Genomic DNA, 21,098 nt, shown 5'->3' on the forward strand with positions numbered 1-21,098 from the left:
GCTCACTGCAACCTCCGACTCCCTAGTTCAAGCAATTCTCCTGCCTCAGCCTCCGGAGTAGCTGGGATTACAGGCACATGTCACCACTTCCAATTAATTTTTGTATTTTTAGTAGAGACAAGGTTTCACCCTATTGGCCAGGATGGTCTGGATCTCCTGACCTCGTGATCCATCCACCTAAGCCACCACACTCAGCCCATTTATGATTGCTTTTTAAGCTCACCCTGTTAAAGGTCACGTCTTTTCTGCTTACTACATTGACTTTCCCTTCTTAAAACAAACTATGATTTGACCGTAGCAGAGTCATCATTTTATTAAATATCAACAAGATTTTGAAGCAGTGTGAGTTTTCTCATTTTAAGATTTTTGATATTGATGAAAACGGTGAAATACTTGCCTTCTTAATATCTTAGTACATATGACCTCTTGTCTTCTGACCTCTTGTGAGTAAATTACTAAAATCTACTCTTCCTATTGAATCAGATTCAGAGTCTGCAGTTCTGTTTCAGATGTGATGACGTATCTTTGTCCTGAGTGTGAGCTTCTGTATTTTTAGGGATATGCGGTTATGGGGATATCATGTAGTTGTTTTTAACAATACTTGATTATACAAGGTGATAGTTCATTTGATTAATTAAGCCAGAGCTGCAGTTTCTTCTCAAGTTCTCTAATGCATTCACCAGTCATTTGTAGAATGCCGTTATGTTCCAGGCACTGTGCAGCATTTGGGAGAAAAGCAGCAATAGCACAAACATAAGTCATTGTCTGAAGGAGGTTTATGGCAAGCTTTTTACTGAAACAGCCCAAATGTGGTATTTATTGAAGATTGCATATTTATATAAAAAGGGACATACTAGTAAATAAATACCTAAGTAGATTATTTTAGATTAGAAATATCACTCAGTTACTTAAAATACATTAATAATGACTTGATTTCCTTTCAGTATCTGCTCTGGTAAATAAGTGTACCACTAAATATAAGATATATCTAAAATACAAGACTTCTTGTGAGTCTAACATAAAAAACAGTGTTTCTTCAAGTAGCAATTCTTATATCTGCCTATAATTTTCCATTACACTTGAGAATATCTACTCAGGTTAATTCCTGTTTCACAGATTATACAGATAGTGAGCTCATACCTTGTGAGGGAAAATTACCAAAGTGAGTAAATAACGTGTTAATAGTGGTTTGAATTCTCTAAGAATACTAGCCTTTTACTTTTAAACTGTGTAATGGGGGGAGAGCTACCACATTACTAATTATTATAATGCAAATATATGCAATAATAGACAGTTGCACACTGCTTTTCACTATTTCAGGTATAACATTAGAGGCAAGGATAATGACTGTTGCTGTTTTCAAATTTACGGGGTTATCTATATCGGTTTTGTTTCTGAGTTGCACCTGTATCATTTTTGAAAAGACTGAGTAGATATTTTAAAAACATACCTGTAGCCACTGTTATGTAGTGAATTTAGATAAGAAAAATTGATGTTGAAGGTAAGTATCTTTTAGTTGCTATTATAAATTTGTTTTTTAAAAAAACTTCATTAGTTTTTTCTACTGATCGTATTAGGGAGTATTAACTGTTTAACTGAACAGTATTAATGGAAGAAGTAGAGAACTCCCTCAGCAGTATACCTAGAGTTAACCTGCTGTAGAAAATGACAACTACTGTACAATAATTTAATGTATTACAAATAAAATAGTTTCCCATATATACAGATACAAACAGTAGAGTAGAATTGGTTCAAATCCTGGTTTCATCTCTTAAGTGGAGTGACCTTGATTAAGCTATTTTGAAATTGTGTGTAGCTGGGGGAGAGCTACCATATTGCTCATTATTATAATATAAAAAATACACTTACAGACAATTACACAATGCTTTTCAGTATTAGTCTGTTTTGGTTTTCTTTTCCTCAGTGGTAAAATGGAGATACCTACCTGAGAATTAGGAGGATTAAATAGACCATTCATGTAAAAAGCTGATTATGGTGTCTAGTCCATAGTAAGTACTCAGTATTTGTTAGTATATTGTTAGATTACTCACTGAACAAAGTTGATTTATTTTTGCATACTAACAGTATAAGAAACTATGTTTTATCCTTTAAAATGAATAATTTTTGGTTCTTCACTAAATATGTCTTAGTAATCTTGTTGCATCCTGAATTCATACCGTCAGAAAGATTGTGATTTAGAAACTTTTCTTTTGATCATGATCACATAACTGAATTGCAGAAAAATTAATGAAAGAGACTCGGAGCACATTTCAGTGTATATTGAGATTTTAATAAAGAATGTTTTCTTCATGTTATTTTACATACTGTTATAGGGTGACTGTTGCTTTTTTGTTTCCATTTCTTTTGACAGGGTTTGTGGATGCACTTAGATGTTTGCAATGAGCACTGTGGCTGGCATGCCCCAGTGTTTTGGATACCAATGCATAGGACTCCATAGTAATCGAATTTACCAGAGGCGAACGTCATGAGCATAGTGATCCCACTGGGGGTTGATACAGCAGAGACGTCATACTTGGAAATGGCTGCAGGTTCAGAGTAAGTATTTAAATCGGTTACATAAGCAAAAAAAACAAACAAACAAAAAAAAAACTTTCTGGAGCTGAAAAGTAGGAAAAGGTGTGAGTGGAAAATATTGTTTCTTCTTTCCTAGCCACTTTTTAAAGTGAAAAAAAGCAAATTTACCTTTCTTTCTCAGACATCAACATGATTGTTAACTTTGTTTTCCTTTTAAATAGTATTGCCGGCCAGGTATGGTGGCTCACGCCTGTAATCCCAGCACTTTGGGAGGCCAAGGGGGTCAGATCATGAGATCATGAGATTGAGATCATCCTGGCCAATATGGTGAAATTCTGTCTCTACTAAAATACAAAAAAAAAAAAAAAATTAGCTGGGCATGATGGCGTGTGCCTATAGTCCCAGCTGCTGAGGAGGCTGAGGCAGGGGAATCACTTGAACCAGGGCAGCAGAGGATGCCCTGAGCCGAGATGGTGCCACTGCACCACAGCCTGGGTGACCAAGCAAGACTCCCATCTCAAAAAAAAAAAATAGCATTACCACTAATACTATTATTGGATTGAAGTATTGACATGACTTTTTGACTCCAAATTTCTGAGAATCAATACATTTTTTTACCATCTGTATTTTGCTGTAGTGTTTGATATTGCTATTCCCTTGTCACTGGAGCCACCTGCTGACAGGAGTCATTAATTTGTTAGTGCTTAGGTTCCCCCTCAACAACCAGAGGGAGTTTTGCTCTGTTACCCAGGCTGGAATGCAGTGGCTCAATCTCAGCTCACTACAGCCTCCACCTCTCAGATTCAAGCAATTCTCCTGCCTCAGCCTCCTGAGCAGCTGTGATTACCAGTGTGTGTCACCACGTCTGGCTAGTTTTTGTATTTTTAGTAGAGATGGGGTTTCACCATACTGGCCAGGCTGGTCTCAAACTCCTGACCTCGTGATCTGCCTGCCTCGGCCTCCCAAAGTGTTGGGATTACAGGCTTAAGCTACTGTGCTCAGCTGGTACTCAAGTATTTTTAGTTTGAATTTGTGTAATTGAAGATAGTAAAATATTTTGCGTATAATGAAATATTTTCAGAAACTTCTTTTTTCACTCAGTGCTTAACATTTTTGCTTGTGATTTCTTGACATTTAATCCACTGTGAAGAAACAATTTTTTTCTGCTGCTTTTAAAGTGAGTATTGATTTGTTTGTACTAATTGGAAGTGCTTTCATTGAAGCTTGGCTTTGTTTTTGTATTCCAAAGCCTGCTTACAGTACTGTCCGCGCATTGTTTAAAATGTTCTTTCTTTCTTTTTTGAGACAGAGTTTTCCTCTGTCATCCAGCCTAGAGTAGCATAATCTCAGCTCACCACACCCTCTGCTTCCTAGGCTCAAGGGATGCTCATGAATCAGCCTCCCAAGTAGCTGGGATTACAGGTGCATGCCACCACACCCAGCTAATTTTTATATTTTAGTAGAGATGGGGTTTCACCATGTTGGCCAGACTGGTCTCAAACTCCTGAGCTCAAACAATATGCCTACCTCGGCCCCCCAAAGAGCTGAGATTACAGTCATGAACCACTGTGCCCAGCCATGTTTCCAGCTGTTCTTAGAGTGATGCTGAATTTTTCATTTGTTTCGTACTTAGTCATAAACAATTTTTTCTTCTCATTTTTTTTCACTTGTGGTAATAAAGAGCTCATTGTATTCATACAATGTTGTATAATTGTGTTAAACATCTCCCCTACTTTGAGTAAGATGTTGTATATAAAATATCTTAATCATCCCAGCAAAAAGGCAGGTATTGTTCTCATTTTGTAAGAGATGCATCTCAAGGAGATTAACACATTTGCCTTTGCCACATAATTAATAAAAAGTAGAGTTAGGTTTGAACCCAGAGTTACTTGGCTCCAGATTCATCCTGCCATATAGGTCAGAAGAGGCATGTTTAGTTAATGGATGAGTTAAGTGAAATGCCACATGTGATGAACTGAGGACAGTTGTCATACCAAACTTCGTTTGCTTTTTTTAAAATTTCTTACATATTTTAATACAAATATTTTAAAATAATAAATTATAAGAGAGAGAAAAGAAGTGAACAAATTTTGATCATAAACCTGAAGGAGTATATTGAGAAGTCATAGAGACCTTTTATACCTATTAATATAACAATTAATAAAACCTATTCATGTTATACCTTTAATAACATACACTGGCTGTGGTTATATTATTGAGGTGTATGTTATTGAAGGTCTTCACACTCAAAGGGAAAATTAGAGATTGTACCTAAGATGCTGGTATACACTTCTCATCAAAACACACTTAAAGTTTGATAGTTTACACAGGGAAGAAATTAAATTTTTAATTGGGAAGAAGAACATCCTTTAAGTCCAGTTTCTGAGGAATTAGAGCTTATTTATTCAAACATTCTAAACTGTTCTTTTTCTCTAAATGCTTTTCTCAGTTTAATGGTTGGCATTTTTCCCTTTTTAGATTTTCAGTTCTAACTTACTTAAATTTCTGCACTAATATATGATGTGGCTTAGATGTAATTTTTGATGGCTTTTTAATAAATAACGACATTTTGGTATAAACACAAGTAAGATTTTAAATTTGTAAAGTGGTTCCAGAAAAATGTGGCAATATTAACTAGATTATTGCAAACAGAATAGTGGTTGTTCTTCCTTCAAAGTTTTTGGCATTAATTTAGTATTACAACACATTTGGAAATAGCCTATTTCCAATTTTAAGAATGGAAATATTGCATAAATAATTTAATGGCTCATGCCTGTAATTCCAGTACTTTGGGAGGCTGAGTCAGATCACTTGAGTTTGAGACCAGCCTGGGTAATACAACGAGACCCTACCTCTACAAAATAAGAATTTTTTAAAAATTAGCTGGGCATGGCGGTGCATGCCTGGAGAATTACTTGAGCCCAGGAGTTCCACACTGCAGTGAGCCATGACTGCACCACTGGATTCCAGCCTGGGTGACAGAGCAAGTCTCTGTCTCAAAAAAGAAAAAATAAGGTGCCTGATTATCATTTTGGAGCAGGAGCAACCCTATTTCCAAGAATAGTTCTAGTCATACTGCACTCTATCCCATACCAGGCAGGACTCAGTAGCTGATATTCTACCAGTAGTTTTGTGACAGTGTTATTTGGGGAATCAATGAATTAACCTCCAGAGATCCACTATCACCGATTCTAGGCCAGGAGAATAAGGAGACTTTCAGTCTCCAGTATATCTGAGGGAAAGGAAACCACACCCTGATACTCCCTTAAAGCCAGATGCAAATCAGGCTTACCGTATTATTTTTTCTACCTGCTTTACTTACAAGACTTATGAACAGCATTTCACCTTCTTTGGGCTACCAGTATCACCTGAAAGGGTCAAAGGTAGGGCCTGGGTGATTCATTTGGATTACATCTTGACCCTTTGTCAGTTTTATCTGTGCCTCTAAATCCTGTAATTAGGCACTGTCTAAAATGTAAATCCATTCAGATGTCCAAATACTTATGGTGTTCTTCCTTTTATTCTTCTACCTGCTATGTATAATTTAGCCATTACTTTGACCATGCCACCATCACATTAAGGCCCATGCCTAGTTCTCAGGCCTTATGTTGACCAGTCTTGCGGCAGACTCTGATACTGTTGACTCTACCATTGGCTTAAGTGGAAAATATATATATATATTTTTAAATTGTGTTAGAATAGATATAAAATTTATCATGTTAACCATTTTTAAGTGAACAATTCAGTGGCATTAAGTACATTCACAGTGTTGTGCAGCCATCACTACTGTTTTCAAACTTTATCACCCCAAATACAAACTCTGCATTCATTAAACAACTCCTTCTTTCCCCCTTCTCCTAGTACTTTGTAATCTCTATTCTAGTTTCTACCTCTATTTGCCTGTTCTAGATGCATCATATAAGTGGAATCATAAAATACTGATTCTCTTATGTCTGGTTTATTTTACTTAGCATAATGTTTTCAAGATTCAGCCATGTTATATAATACATCAGAGTTCCATTACTTTTTATGGCTAAATAATAGTCCATTGTATAGCTGTGCTATATTTTGCTTATTCATTCATCTCTTGATGGACACACGGGTTGTATTTACCTTTTGGCTATTATAAATAATACTGCTATGAACATTGGTGTACAAATATCTGTTTGACTCCCTGTTTTAAATTCTTTTGGTTTTGTAGCTAGGAGTGGAATTACTAAGTCATCACATAATTCTACATTTAACATTTTGAGGAATGGTTTTCTTTTTATGGCATGATCCGCTTTTTAAATGTTTCTTCTTTTTCTTAAATATTTGTGTTTTCTAGGGATCTGTATTACCTTACTTTGTAAACTGTCCTGGAGATTTCATCTGCTTCTATACCTTTCACTGTTTTTTACATGCTTATGACTTCCAAATCATCCTTAACCTAATTCTCTCACAAGCTCCACCCACATAGCCCTCTGCATTACTAGACCACTTAGATGTTCTGAGTAGTACAAACTTAATAAAATTAGTACTATGCTAATTCTCTCTTTTTCCTCTTTTGTCCTTTCTAGTAAATTCATACCAAAAAAGCCCTCTTATTCATATATTCTATTTTTTACTCAAAGACAATACGAACAAGCCATGATTTTTCTAAACACATGTAAGTAATTTAATTTTCCCATTTTTTTTTAACATCACTGATTCCTTGTTGCCTTTAAGTCTAAATTTAGACTCCTTTTCTTGTTTTCGTTTCATTTTTTTGTTTTTCAGACTCCATATAATAGTACGTAAAGGCTGTCTGGCTCCCTCCTTCCTTCCCTCCCTCCCTTCCTTCCTGCCTTCCCTCCCTCCCTTCCTTCCTGCCTTCCCTCCCTCCCTCCCTTCCTTCCTTTTTTTTCTTTTTTTTTTTTTTTGAGACGGAGTCTTGCTCTGTCATCCAGGCTAGAGTGCAATGGCATGGTCTCGGCTCACTGCAACCTCCACCACCCGGGTTCAGGCAATTCTCCTGCCTCAGCCTTCCAAGTAGCTGGGATTACAGGTGCCTGCTAACACACCCGGCTAATTTTTGTGTTTTTAGTAGAGATGGGGTTTCACCATGCTGGCCAGGCTGGTTTTGAAATCCTGACCTCATGATCTGCCTGTCTCGGCCTCCCAAAGTGCTGGGATTACAGGCATGAGCCACCACACCCAGCCCCCCTTTTTTTTCTTTTTTAAGGAAACAGGGTCTCACTTTGTTGCCCAGGCTAGAGGGCAGTGGTGCGATCATGTCTCACTATTACCTCAAATTCTTGGGCTCAGGTGATCCTCCTGCCTCAGCCTCCCAAGTGGGTCAGACTGCAAGCCATGCCACCACATCCGGCTAATTTTTTAATGTTTTGTAGAGATGGGGTGTCACTGTGTTGCCAATACTGGTCTAGAATTCCTGGGCTCAGGCAGTCCTCCCACTTTGGCCTCCCAAAGTGATGTAGTTACAGGCGTGAGCCACTGTGCCTTACTGGTATATAAAGGCTTTTTGCCTCCTTTGTTGTGAACCTTTTCAGCTTCACTATTCCTCTCTTTTTTTTTTTTCTTTTTGGAGACAGAGTCTGGCTGTCACCCAGGCAGGAGTACGATGGCGAAATATTGGCTCACTGCAACCTCTGCCTCCTGGGTTTAAACAATTCTCCAACCTCAGCTTCCTGAGTAGTTGGGACTACAAGTGCATGCCACCATGCCCAGCTAATTTTTTATTTTTAGTAGAGATAGGGTTTCACTATGTTGGCCAAGCTGGTCTTGAACACCTGACCTCAGGTGATCCACTTGCCTCAGCCTCCCAAAGTGCTGGGATTACAGGCGTGAGCCACCTATAATCCCAAGTGCCTGGCCACCTTGCCATTGTTTTAAGTATGTCCAGGTTTATTTTACATGTAGGCTTATTTTACACTCAGGCTATTTTGAAATGTTATTTATCTAATAAACCTTTTTTTCTGGGTCTCTGCCTTTATTTGTGCCAGTTTATGCCCCCTTTTTTTTTTTTTTTTTTTTGTCCTTTCAAAATCTTGTTTCTGTATTGTCTTTTTTTTTTTCTTCACAGTGAAGTATAACTTTTTATCTCTACTACACCACTGGACTGTGAGTTTCTTGAGGGCAGGAATGATATGTTACCTCTGTACCTGTAGTGCCTAGAATTATGTATATATATGCACTCATATATATATACACACACACACATGCGTATGTATCTCAGTTTATCTTCAGTTGCATCGATTGTGTTCTTTGTGTTCTCATGACTTCCAAATCATCCTTAACCTAATTCTGTATCATGGGCTCCACCCACATAGTTCTGAGACTAGAGTTCGACTGGTGACAGTATTAACTCCTGAAATTATTTGTAATTGTATATTATATGTGATTATATGTGACAAAGTTAGGGGATGCACTCTACTTATTAATCTTTTTTTTTTGTATAAAATATTTCTGAAAGAGTGTCTCACTCCCCAAGAAAGATAGCAATAAGATAGAAATAATATTGTGTGGGTCATATGGATTGTACCTATTCATGAAAACAAATTATAACCTCAAGCTGTACCTATAATGTTACATGCTTTTTTCAAAAAGGGGAAGTAAGGGAATATAATATAGGAAAAGACATCTTTATAGGTAGTACCATCTTCTGTAGGTACGTATTACACTTTTTTGAGTGAATGGACTTGAGGGCTAGAAGTCTTTTAGATTTCCCCCCAGCAGTAAAGTAGAGAAGCAGCCAAGTTTTTTCATTTTCTTTTCTTCCCTCCTTGCCTCCCATGTTGGGCTCCCAAAGGTGCTGAGAGTATAGGTGTGAGCCACCACACCGGGCCCCATAATATGAGTTTTTTTCTTACCTGTCTCTCATGTCAGATTTTCGTACATCTTTCAAAGTTTACATGAAGTGTATATGTATACTTAACCTTTTAAAATTTAAGTAGAACATAGTCATTATAGACATTTCAGAAAATATATTACCAAAAGGAAATACCCATTATTCAGCTATCTAGAAATAATCACTGATGATGTTTTGGAATGTACTACTAGATTTTTGCCTTTCACAAAGAATTTTGAATAGCATTTTTTTCCGGGGGGGAGATGGAGTCTTGTTCTGTCACCTAGGCTGGAGTGTAGTGGTGCAATCTTGGCTCACTGCAACCTCTGCCTCCCAGGTCCAAGCCCTTCTCCTGCCTCAGCCTCCTGAGTAGCTGGGACTACAGGTGCATGCCACCACACCCAGCTAATTTTTTGTATTTTAGGAGAGATGAGGTTTCACCATGTTGCCCAGGCTGGTCTCAAATTCCTGACCTCAAATGATCTGCCTGCCTCGGCCTCCCGAAGTGTTGGCATCACAGGTGTGTGCCACCATGCTCAGCCTTGAATAGCTTTTTCTTAACATTTAACAATAAATTTTGAATATCTTTTTAAAATTAACATTCAAACTGCTGTTTGAATGGTTTCATGATATTCCAGTCTAGAAGTATATCACAATTAAGTTTTAATCAGTCTCTTATTGACTATGTAAGTTGTTTGAGCCAAATATTGCAGTGGAATCAACATCTTGGCATAATTTTTGTGCGTATCTTTAATTATTTACTTAGAATAAATGTAATGTAGAATTACTAGATCAAATGAAATGCAAGATATTTTTAAAGGCAACGGATGTATGTTGCCAGGTTGCATTCCTGAAAATTTGTGTCTACTCAGAAGAAGTCAATACCCTGGCATTTTGGGACATTTAGTGTAGGAGAAAGAAAGTTTATAGAATTTTACCCTTGAGAGTATCCCATTATGATAGCGTGTACATACATCAAAATTTACCTTGACATCTAACTTAATGTAATATATTCTGAGAAGTTAGGGCTGTGTACAATACAGTTAAACAAAATTGCCATTAAAATAGTTATATTTTAAAAGTTGATGTGTCAAATGTGATCCCAAGACCACCCCCAGACTCAGATTTGCTGGAAGGACTCACAGGACCCAGAATGTAGTTGTATTCATGGCTAAGATTTATTACAGCAAAATCAGCAAAAGGAAAAGGTACATGGGGTGAAATATGGAGGAAAGCAGATGCAAGATTCTATGAGGCTTCTTCCCATTGAGGCACATAGGATACACTTAATTTCTTCAGCAATGAATTGTGACAACACATATGAAATGTTATCTACTAAGGAATCTCATTAGAGACTCAATGCCCAAAGTTTTTATTGAGAGCTGTCACATAGGCACCTGCCTAGAATGTACCAAAATTCCAGACTCCCAGAAAGAAAGTAGGTATACAACATAAACCATATTGTTTGTATAAACAGTGTAGGCACAGTAAGCTACCCTTATCCTTTGGGAAGTTTCTTATCAATGTGGGGAGCTGTTTACCAGCTAAATTCCCAAATGCCAGCCAAGAGCCACCCTTGTAAGGAGGCCCTCCTACCCTTTGGTAACTCTTCTGCACAGCTGATTTTTGCAGGATTAAGTTGAACTATATGAATGTCATTTTTATAGGTCAAAGTTGGTCTTGTATCAGTAATTTCGTATTGTTCCACTTAAGGGAAGAGGAGTAAATTTCAATTTGTTGAGCACTGCTGTTCCAGGTAAATGTTTTACATGTGTTACTACATTTAATTTTATCCTGTGAGCCCAATGTTAACTTCATCTCACAGATGTGAAAACAAAGGCTCAGGTTAAATAACTTCCCTAAAGTCACCGATCATGAGGTGTCAGAACTAGGGTGATATTGCTGATCTGTTTTAGATCATGTCTTGTTTTTTCTCACTAATCTAGCGGTAACTGTTAGCTATCGGTTAAATTTATTACTGTCAGTGCTTTTCAAATACTTCTGCAGAAACAAAATATATAAAACAGATAAAATGAAAACAACTCTGGTTAAAATGGAAGTGAAGGGCTTAGAGCACCTTTAACCCTTCTCCTACCATAGACATTCCCGAGGATTCTGAGAGCTTGCACAAGACAGTAACTCTGCTCTTAGGAAAAAGAAAAGGAAATGGAAATACCTCTGTTTCAGCAGCTATGGTAGACAATTGTGCAAAATCCTTTTCTGGCGGGGGGGGGCGGGGGGCCGGGGGGAGCTGGGTGGAGACTCAAAGGACCTCAAGGTTGCACAGGCTGGCGTACAGGCTGGAGTACAGTGGTGTGATCATGGCTCACTGAAGCCTCCACCTCCCAGGCTCAAGCAGTCCTCCCTACCTCAGCACCCTGAGTAGCTGCAACTACGTGTACATGCCACTGCACCCGGCTAATTTTGTATTTATTTGTAGAGACGGGGTTTCTCCTTGTTATCCAGGCTAGTCTGGAACTCATGGGCTCAAGTAATCCGTCCACCTTGGCTTCCCAAAGTGCTAGGATTATAGGCATGAGCCCCCATGCCTGGCCAAAATCCTTGTTTTTAAATACCAGGAAATCTCAAGATAGTTTTATTTAGCCAAATGAAGGATTAAATACTGAGTTTAAAAAAAAAATCCCTATTGTGACATTCAAAATTTGATTATTTAATGGAATACAGTTTGAAAAGCTAGGTCAACGTGTGACATGTAATACTAGATTTTGTAGCTAGCTCGTTTTTTTCCTGCATACATTTTCTCATTTTAAAATTTAATTTGGTTTCTGATTATTAAAAAATATGTGTGTATTGTTGAAAATCCTCTTTTATTTCCCTAATTATTTTGGAATTTAGAATTAAATTTAGAGCAAGGGTCAGCAGAACTTTCCTGTAAAAGTCCAAAGAGTAAATATTTAAGACTTGCAATGATATGGTTTCTGTTGTAACTACTCAGCTCTCCTGTTGCAGCTGGAAAGCAGACAGTGTGTGTAAATGAGTGGGCACCACCGTGTTCCAATAACACTTTACCTACAGAATCAGGAAGCAGGGTGGATTTAGCCCAGGGGTCCTAGTTGCCTACCACTTGTTTAAGGCAAAGGAATCTTGATAAGGTTCTCTTCTCCAACAAAGAGTACTATTTTTCTCTGATTTTATTGGCTTTAGCAAGTACTATTTCATTGTTATGACTTTAAGTATAATTAGGTAGAGGGAACAGCAGGTACAAAAGCTCCAAGGCATAAACAAACTTAAAATGTCCTAAAGAACAGGGAAAAAATATCAAACATGGGTGTTATAGACCAAGGGAAGAATATTAAGAAGAGATTAGAGAAGTAGGGCCTAGGAGCCATACGAAGTTAAGATTTTAAGTGAAAGAGAAAGTTCTGGCCAGTGACTCAGCCTGTATTCCTAGCACTTAGGAGGCCAGCTGATTGCTTGAGCTGAAGAATTCGATACTAGCCTTGGCAATGTGATAAAACCCCACCTATACAAAACAAATTACCAAAGTTAGCTGAGTGTGGTTGGGTGTGCCTGTAGTTCCAGCTATTTGAGCTGAGGTGGGATGGTCACTTGAGCCTAGGAGGTCTAGGCTGCAGTGAGCTGAGATCGCAGCATTGCATTCCAGCCTGGGTGACAATGTGAGACCCTGTCTCAAAAAGAAAAAAAAAGTTCTAATTCAGTGCTCTAAATTGGTAAATATTTACTGAGGGCTTGTTATATGCCAGCTACTATTTTGGGTACTGGGGACACAAATTCAAATCTAAAATGTTGTGTTTATATTCAAATTCTGTTTGTTCTCTTACAAAATAGAAAAATGTCACTTTAAAAAAAATTAGAGTCCTGTTCCTCCCCTTGCCATCTGGATCTTATCTCTTCTCATCTTTTCAGTTTTTTGTTTTGTTTTGTTTTGAGATGGAGTCTAGCTCTGTCTCGCAGGCTGGAGTGCATTGGCAAGATATCAGCTCACTGCAACCTCTGCCTCCTGGGTTCAAGCGATTCTCCTGCCTCAGCCTCCCGAGTAGCTGGGATTACAGATGCCCACCACCATGCCCAGCTAATTTTTGTATTTTAGTAGAGATGGGGTTTCACTGTGTTGGCCAGGCTGATCTCAAACTCCTGACCTTGTGATCCACCTGCCTCGGCCTCCCAAAGTGCTGGGATTGCAAGTGTGAGCCACTGCGCCCGGCCCCTTTTCAAAATCCTCATTCTTCCCTCTTGCTTGCAGTCATCCCATGTCTGTTGCATCTTTAGTTTCTCTATTAGATCATTTGTATCACATAGCAATATAGTAGAATTATTTCCCTTTCTTATTATTTAATTTCTCTAATCCTCTTTATAACAAAACTCGTTGAAAAAGCTGTTTGTACTTCTTATCAGGTTGCACAACACTACTATAACCTTCCATGTTGTCAAACTAATTGGTAGTCTTCTATAATTTATATAGATTTTTTTCAGATTTGATGTAAATAATCATCCCTTCCTAGTCTTCCGACTTTGGGTTTAATTTTGGATTTCTAGGACCACACTTAATTGACCACTATTGCCCATTTTTTCCTGGCTTATTCTGTTATGCCCAGGCACTTTAAATGTCTAAGACTCAGCTGCAGTTCCCTTAAAAAACTTAGTTTTTAGGTAATTACCTGGCTTTAAATACAATCTCTATGTCTGGTTACCATCAAATTTTTATCTCCAGTCATAATTTTCCTAAGCTTCAGACTTGTATACCCAAACTGACAGCTTCACTTGGAATTCTTGATCTTCTTCTGACCCCAAATCTGCTTTTGGTTATAGATTTTTAGGCTCATCTCTTTCTTTTTTCTTTTTTCTTTTTTTTAAAGACAGAGTCTTGCTCTGTCACCCAGGCTGGAGTGCAGTGGAGTGATCTCGGCTCCCTGCAATCTCTGCCTCCGGGATTCAAGTGAGTCTCGTGCCTTAGCCTCCTGAGTAGCTGAGATTACCTGGCTAATTTTTAAATTTGTTTTGTGTGTATGCGTGATGGAGTCTTGCTCTTGTTGCCCAGTGGCAGCTGGAGTGCAGTGGCCCTCTCTCAGCTCACCACAACCTCCGCCTCCCGGGTTCAAGCTATTCTCCTACCTCAGCCTCCCAAGTAGCTGGGATTACAGGCATGTGCCACCACACCCAGCTAATTTTGTATTTTAATAGAGATGGGGTATCTCCATGTTGGTCAGGCTGGTCTTGAACTCTTGACCTCAGGTGGTTTTCCACCTAGGCCTCCCAGAGTGCTGGGATTACAGGTGTGAGCCACTGCACCCAGCCTAATTTTTAAACTTTTAGTAGAGATGGGCCATGTTGGCCAGGCTGGTCTTAAACTCCTGGCCTAAAGTAATCCACTTGTCTTAGCCTCCCAAAGTGCTGGGATTATAGGCATGAATCACAGAACCAGGCCTCATCTGTTTCTTTCTTTCTTTCTTTTTTTGAGATGGGAGCTTTGCTCTTTTTGCCCAGGCTGGTGTACAATGGTGCGATCTCAGCTGACCGCAACCTCTGCCTCCCGGGTTCAAGTGATTCTCCTGCTTCAGCCTCCCAAATAGCAGGAATTACAGGCATGTGCCACCACACATGGCTATTTTGTATTTTTAGTGGAGATGAGGTTTCTCCATGTTGATCAGGCTGGTCTCGAACTTCTGACCTCAGGTGATCCACCTGCCTTGGCTTCCCAAAGTGCTGAGATTATTGGCATGAGCCACTGTGCCTTGCCTCATCTTTCTTTAAATGGCTCCATCTCTATCCAGCTGCTTAAGTTAAAACCATAAGCTGTCATTCTTGATTGGTCCTTTCCCCTTACCTCTGTCACCCAGACAGGAGTGCAGTGGCATGATCTTGGTTCACTGCAACCTCTGCTTCCTGGGTTCAGGCAGTTCTTCTGCCTCAGCCTCCAGAGTAGATGGGACTACAGGTGCATGCTACCATGCCCAAGTAATTTTTATATTTTTAGTAGAGACAGGATTTCATCATGTTGGCCAGGCTGGTCTCAAACTCCTGACCTCAGGTGATTTGCCCTTCTCAGCCTTCCAAAGTGCTGGGATTATAGGTGTGAACCATTGTGCCAGGCCAAAAGTATATTTTGAATCAGTATACTTGTATTCATTTCTACTTTTGTCCTAATCCAGCCCCTTGTAATCTCTTGACTAGACACTCGAGTGGAATACTCTCCATGTTTCTCTTTTGCCTTCTATAATTTATTCTCTATAGAAGGTACTGTACTGCTTCTGAAGCCTAAACCAGATCATGTAATTCTCCCACTTAAAAAGCTTCCAGGCCCTCCGTCTCTAATCTCCTCACTGTTCTCTCCTTACCCCACTATTACTTCCATATTGATTTTGTTGTTGTTGTTATTTTGAATATTTCAAATTTGTTTCTGACTTAGGGCCTTTGTATGCGTGATTTCCTCTGCCTGGATCATTCTTCTTATGTTCTTAGCATAATCTTAGCTAAACGCCAATATGACCTTCCAGTGAGGCCTCCCCTCTTCACATTATCTAAATTAGTATCTGAAATACCTCTTGTTTTATTTCATTGCTGCCATGCTTTGTATTTTTACTAAAACATAAGCTTTATGACTACAAACATCTGTTTTATCACTAATATCACTTATCTACAGCACCTAGCACAGGGTTTGGCATATAGTAAGCATTGAGTCATGAATTATATTGCTTGAAGGCCATTTTTAACTTTTATTTATTTTGTATTTATATTTTTTGAGGAGTCTCGCTCTTTTGCCCAGGCTAGAGTGCAGTGGTGCAATCTTGGCTCACTACAGCTTCTGCGTCCTGGGTTCAATCGATTCTCCTGCCTCAGCCTCCCAAGTAGCTGGGATTACAGACATGTGCCATTATGCTCAGTTAATTTTTAAAATATTTTTGGTAGAGACAGGGTTTCACTATGTTGGCCAGACTGGTCTCAAACTCCCGACCTCAGGTTATCTGCCCACCTCGGCTTCCCATAGTGCTGGGATTACAGGTGCGAGCCACTGCACCAGACCCATATTGCTTGAAGGTCTTAAACTATATTAAGAATGATTATTGAATGCCCATATCCTAACGAACTCCATTTCAATTGTTAAGAAGAGATAGAACTAAAGCTAGACATATTTTATAGCCTCTTCATTGTAGAAAGATGTCAGGTGCTGTATAATTGAATGAAAAGTCCCTCATATATAAATAGTCTTTAAACATTGGCATGATTTCAGTATGTTGAATGCTGAGTTCTTTAAAGTAGCAGTTCTGGTTAATATCTATTTAGGGAAGCTGGAAAAGTTTTAAAGGCATTAGGAAACTAGCAGAATTAAAATAGTGTTGAGAGGGAGATTAACATTTACTATTAATACCTGTGTTATCTTAGTGATTGTTTACTGACCATGATATAATACATTGAGATAGAACGTGGGAAGACAAGGGATGTAAAACTCTTCAGTATAAATAATTTTAACAAGTAATGGTATTTTTTGAGTGATAGTATTTTTACTGTGAAATTTTTAATTGCATACTGTTTAATTGTTGGATTAAAGATGCAGTTTTCCAGATCATATAGTTGTAAGAATTAAGAACTTAAAATATATAATAATTTTATTCTCTCAACTCTGAAGTAAACTCTCAACTCTATGTAAAGATTGCTTTTCAGAATTTATAATAATGTGCTGTAGATCAAAGATAAGCACTTGAAACTGATTCTAGCTGGGCATGGTGGCTCATGCCTGTAATCCCAGCACTTTGAAAGATCAAGGTGAGGGGATCGCTTAAGGCCAGGATTTCTGAAAATAGCTTAGACAACCTAATGAGACCCCTGTTGCCTCCAAAAATTTTTTTAAAAAATTAGCCAGGCTCATGGTGGCTCATGACTATAATCTACTCGGAAGCCTGAGGTGGGAGGATCTCTCGAGCCCAGGAGTTTGATGTTATAATGAGCTATGGTCACACCACTACACTCCAGCTTGGGTGACAGAATTGAGACTCTCTCTTTTAAAAATAAAAAGCCAGGTATGGTCGCTCACACTTGTAATTCCAGCACTTTGCAAGCCAAGGTGGGTGGATCATCTGAGGTTGGCAGTTTGAAACCAGCCTGGCCAATATGGGGGAACCTGGTCTCTACTAAAAATACAAAAATGAGCTGGGTGTGGTGGTGCATGCCTGTAATCCCAGCTACTCAGGAGGCTGAGGCAGGAGATTCATTTGAACTTGGGAGGCAGAGGTTGCAGTGAGCTGAGATCATGCCACTGCACTCCAGCCTGGGCGACAGAGTGAGACTCCATCTCAAATAAAAAAAAAATACAGAAGCCACATGTGATAGTGCACGCCTGTAATCCCAGCTGCTAGGGAGGCTGAGACACTAGAATCACTTGAACCTGGGAGGGAGAGCTTGCATTGAGCCGAAATCATGCCACTGCACTCCAGCCTGGGTGACCAAGCGAGACACTATCTCAAAAAATAAAACAAAAAAAACAAGTTGCACATTTTAATATCTGTTTGTTAAATAGAAAAGTTACCAGTTTGGACCGTGGCTGCCATACACTCATGAGGATCACTTTGAAATAAGACATGGTGCCAAGTGCTTTTCAGAAAAGTAAAGAATTAGGTTGAGCAAAGGAAATTTATCTATGTTTGAGGATGTTGGAAGGAGCCTTGGAGAGGTAGAGGTAGTACTTTTTACCTGTGCTGATCAGTTTCAGGGCTTCTCCTGAGCCTTCTGGATCTAGGAGAATTATTGACAGATTACGCAACCTCACATTTGAAGCTCTTAGTTTTATTTTGTCATACTACTACTCCACTTACATCATTAACTTGCCTAGGAGAGAGACAAACCATTAGTTGCTCTGTGTAGTTTTTTTCTTTTTGTTTTTTTGAGATGGGTCTCACTATGTTGCCCAGGCTGGACTCAAACTCCTGAGCTCAAGTGATCTTCTTCCTGCCTTGGCCTCCCAAGGTGTTTGGATAACAGGCGTGAGCTACTGTGTCTGCCTGTTTTTATGGTTTTGTTGTTGTTGTTGTTAGAGATATGGTCTTTTTACGTTGCCCAGGCTGGTCTCAAACTGCTGGCCTCAAGCTGTCCTCCTACCTTGGCCTTCCAAAGTGCTGGGATTACAGGTGTGAGCTGCTGTGCCTGGACCTCTGTATAGTTTTTCAGAATAAGAGATCATATTCCTTAGCTGGATACACAGGGTTACTAGTCTTTGTCTATTCTCTCTGGCCCTTTCTCCACTCCTTTAACTGCTGTGAATTTTAGTAATTCTTTTTCATTCTGTTCTTCCTAAACTTCAGTGAACATAAAATTTGAGATGTTTATTAAAATGTAGATTTCTAAGCCCTATCTTTAAACATTCTAGTTTATTACATTTAAACAGAGCTGTGAAAAATAACAGCTTGCACTACAGGTAATTGTGCTGCTGGTTGTCTGTAGATCATGCTTAGAGAAACGTGGTTAAATGTATCATGCTGTTGCTATCTCTGACTGCATACACGCTTTCTGTCTGGAATACTTACTCCATCTCTTCAACTTCCCTATTTTATGGACTTGTTAAACTGCCATTCTTTAAAACTTGCTTAAATGTGACTGTTATGAAGGTTCCTGTGTGCATACCTCTGATGGCACTACTGTAATTACTATTATACTTATTTTTTTGCCTGTGAGTCCATTTCTTAAGAAGGATCACTTTATTTTTTTATTTCCAGCATTTGGTACAGTATCTCACTGCCTGGTACATACTGTGTGCTCAAATGTTTATTGATGGAAAGAAAACTGTATTATTGTAAGTTCCTTGAAGGTGGAGACAATGTCTCATCTTTGTGTCTCTGATGGTAGCTAGTGAACATTAAGCTCTGAATATTTGTTTAATAAGTGCTATTAAACTGGTTTATATGTATGTATTCTCCAGGGGTCTCTGTGAGATTTTTGCTGTTTTAAAAAATTTGCAATCTAATTTGGAGCTAGGAAAAAAATTTAAGTATATTTGGAATCATTCCAGATAACTACCATTTTATACCACATGCTGCCATGAGATTTCAGTGCAGGTACTTGAATTTGTGTTAGATGTTTATGTTATTCAGATCACAGAGAGATATAGTTTAATGTGATTTTTTTCTAAATCCAAACCTCCAAAGGAAAATCTCACTCTGTCTATTACAGGGGTTTATATACTACTTGCTTTTGAGAGACTGCTTACATGAATAAACACTATTCCTGAAGTCTGACCTTTCTATACTACTTTAAGATTCTACCAGCCATGTTTTTCTGTCTTTTTGCCTATGCATGGGGTATAATCTTCTCCCATCATTACTGGGTTTTTCCTATATATTATTTGAAGTAAGTTACTTTTGCTAGGGTAATAGGTCCTGTCTCCTCTAGCAAAATTAGTGATTTATTTTAAACAGGTGCCATTGTGCCATTGGACTTGTACATAGAACCACTCTATTGGAAGTTTGAATTGTTGTGAACTGAAGTTATAAAACAATTTTAAAGCAACTTCAGACTATTTGTAGTTGTACTTGAGCAAATTCTGAACAAATAAAGTAGTGTAATGTATCTGGGTAAGGCATTATAGTTGAGAAAATGATATTTTCACATCCTTTATATCATTTGAACTTCATATTGCTGGGAAGAAGATAAAGCAAATATCTTTATTCCCACTTTATAAACAAAAGAAACCCAAGTTCAGAGAGGTGAATATGGCATTCTTTCTACTGGAGTAAATGCCTCATTGATTGTCATAGAGTTTGGGAGAAAAAACAATAGATGCATGTGGAAGATTGTTAGCAGCACACAAAAATATTACGTGAAAAGTGATAACAATACAATAAGTAAGTGCTTCACGAATCCTAAAAGTATGGAGTTGGAGCAATCAAGAAAGGGCTCTTTAATAAATGCTTGAAATAAGCCTTAAAAAATGTGTTGTAATGAAGGAGTAAGCGTTAAGAGATATTCTACAAATAGGGGCTTAGAAATGCCCAGGATGTCTTCGTGAGTGGGAGGAAAGGTGATAGTACCCAGTGTATAGAGATACTAAATATAAGATTAAAAGCTTGGGGAACTTTTTTTTTTTTTTTTTTACTTTTTAATATGGAAATGCAAATATATACATGACAGTATGTAAAACAGAATAGTAATCCCAGTTAGCCATTACTTAGCAGTATTTAAAGTTTTGCCAATCTTGTTTCATCTATCTTTCAGTTTTTTTGTTTTTGTCTTGATACAGGGTCTCTGTCAACCCAGGCTGGAGTGCAGTGGCATGATCATAGCTCACTACATCCTTAACTTCCCTGTCTCAAATGATCCTTCTGCTTCAGCCTCCTGAGTAGCTGAAGCCTAGGACTATAGGTATGAGCCACGATACCCAGCTAGTATTTTCATTATTTGGTAGAGGTGGGATCTTTGTGTTGCCCAGACTGGTCATAAACTTCTGGTCTCAAGTGATCCTCCCTTTTGGCCCCCAAAAGTTCTGTGATTATAAGCATGAGCCACTGCATCCAGCCTCTTAAATATTTTTTTTTTTTCTTTTGAGACGGAGTTTTGCTCTTGTTACCCAGGCTGGAGTGCAATGGCGCAATCTCGGCTCACCGCAACCTCCACCTCCTGGGTTCAGGCAATTCTCCTTCCTCAGCCTCCTGAGTAGCTGGAATTACAGGCACACGCCACCATGCCCAGCTAAGTTTTTGTATTTTTAGTATAGACGGGGTTTCACCATGTTGACCAGCATGGTCTCGATCTCTTGACCTAGTGATCCACC

General features: G+C 38.6%; 1 protein-coding gene across 10 annotated transcripts in view; it reads left to right on the forward strand.

The window, feature by feature from the left end:
• KMT2E (lysine methyltransferase 2E (inactive)) overlaps positions 1 to 21,098 on the forward strand; it is a 105,021-nt gene that overhangs the window by 24,684 nt on the left and 59,239 nt on the right. For 8 of the 10 annotated variants that reach the window (XM_078343086.1, XM_078343080.1, XM_078343085.1 and 5 more), the window contains one exon: positions 2,372 to 2,556. Coding sequence is in view for 8 of the 10 variants with exons in the window: in XM_078343080.1 (XP_078199206.1) it covers positions 2,486 to 2,556 (71 nt within the window). In the remaining 2 variants the exon portion in view is untranslated. Of the gene's footprint in view, positions 1 to 1,924; positions 2,010 to 2,371; positions 2,557 to 21,098 lie in introns of all 10 variants that reach the window. The other 2 variants (XM_078343082.1, XM_078343083.1) reach the window with 1 other exon arrangement.

This window comes from Callithrix jacchus, chromosome 11 (assembly GCF_049354715.1).
Source record: "Callithrix jacchus isolate 240 chromosome 11, calJac240_pri, whole genome shotgun sequence".
Lineage (NCBI taxonomy): Eukaryota > Metazoa > Chordata > Mammalia > Primates > Cebidae > Callithrix > Callithrix jacchus.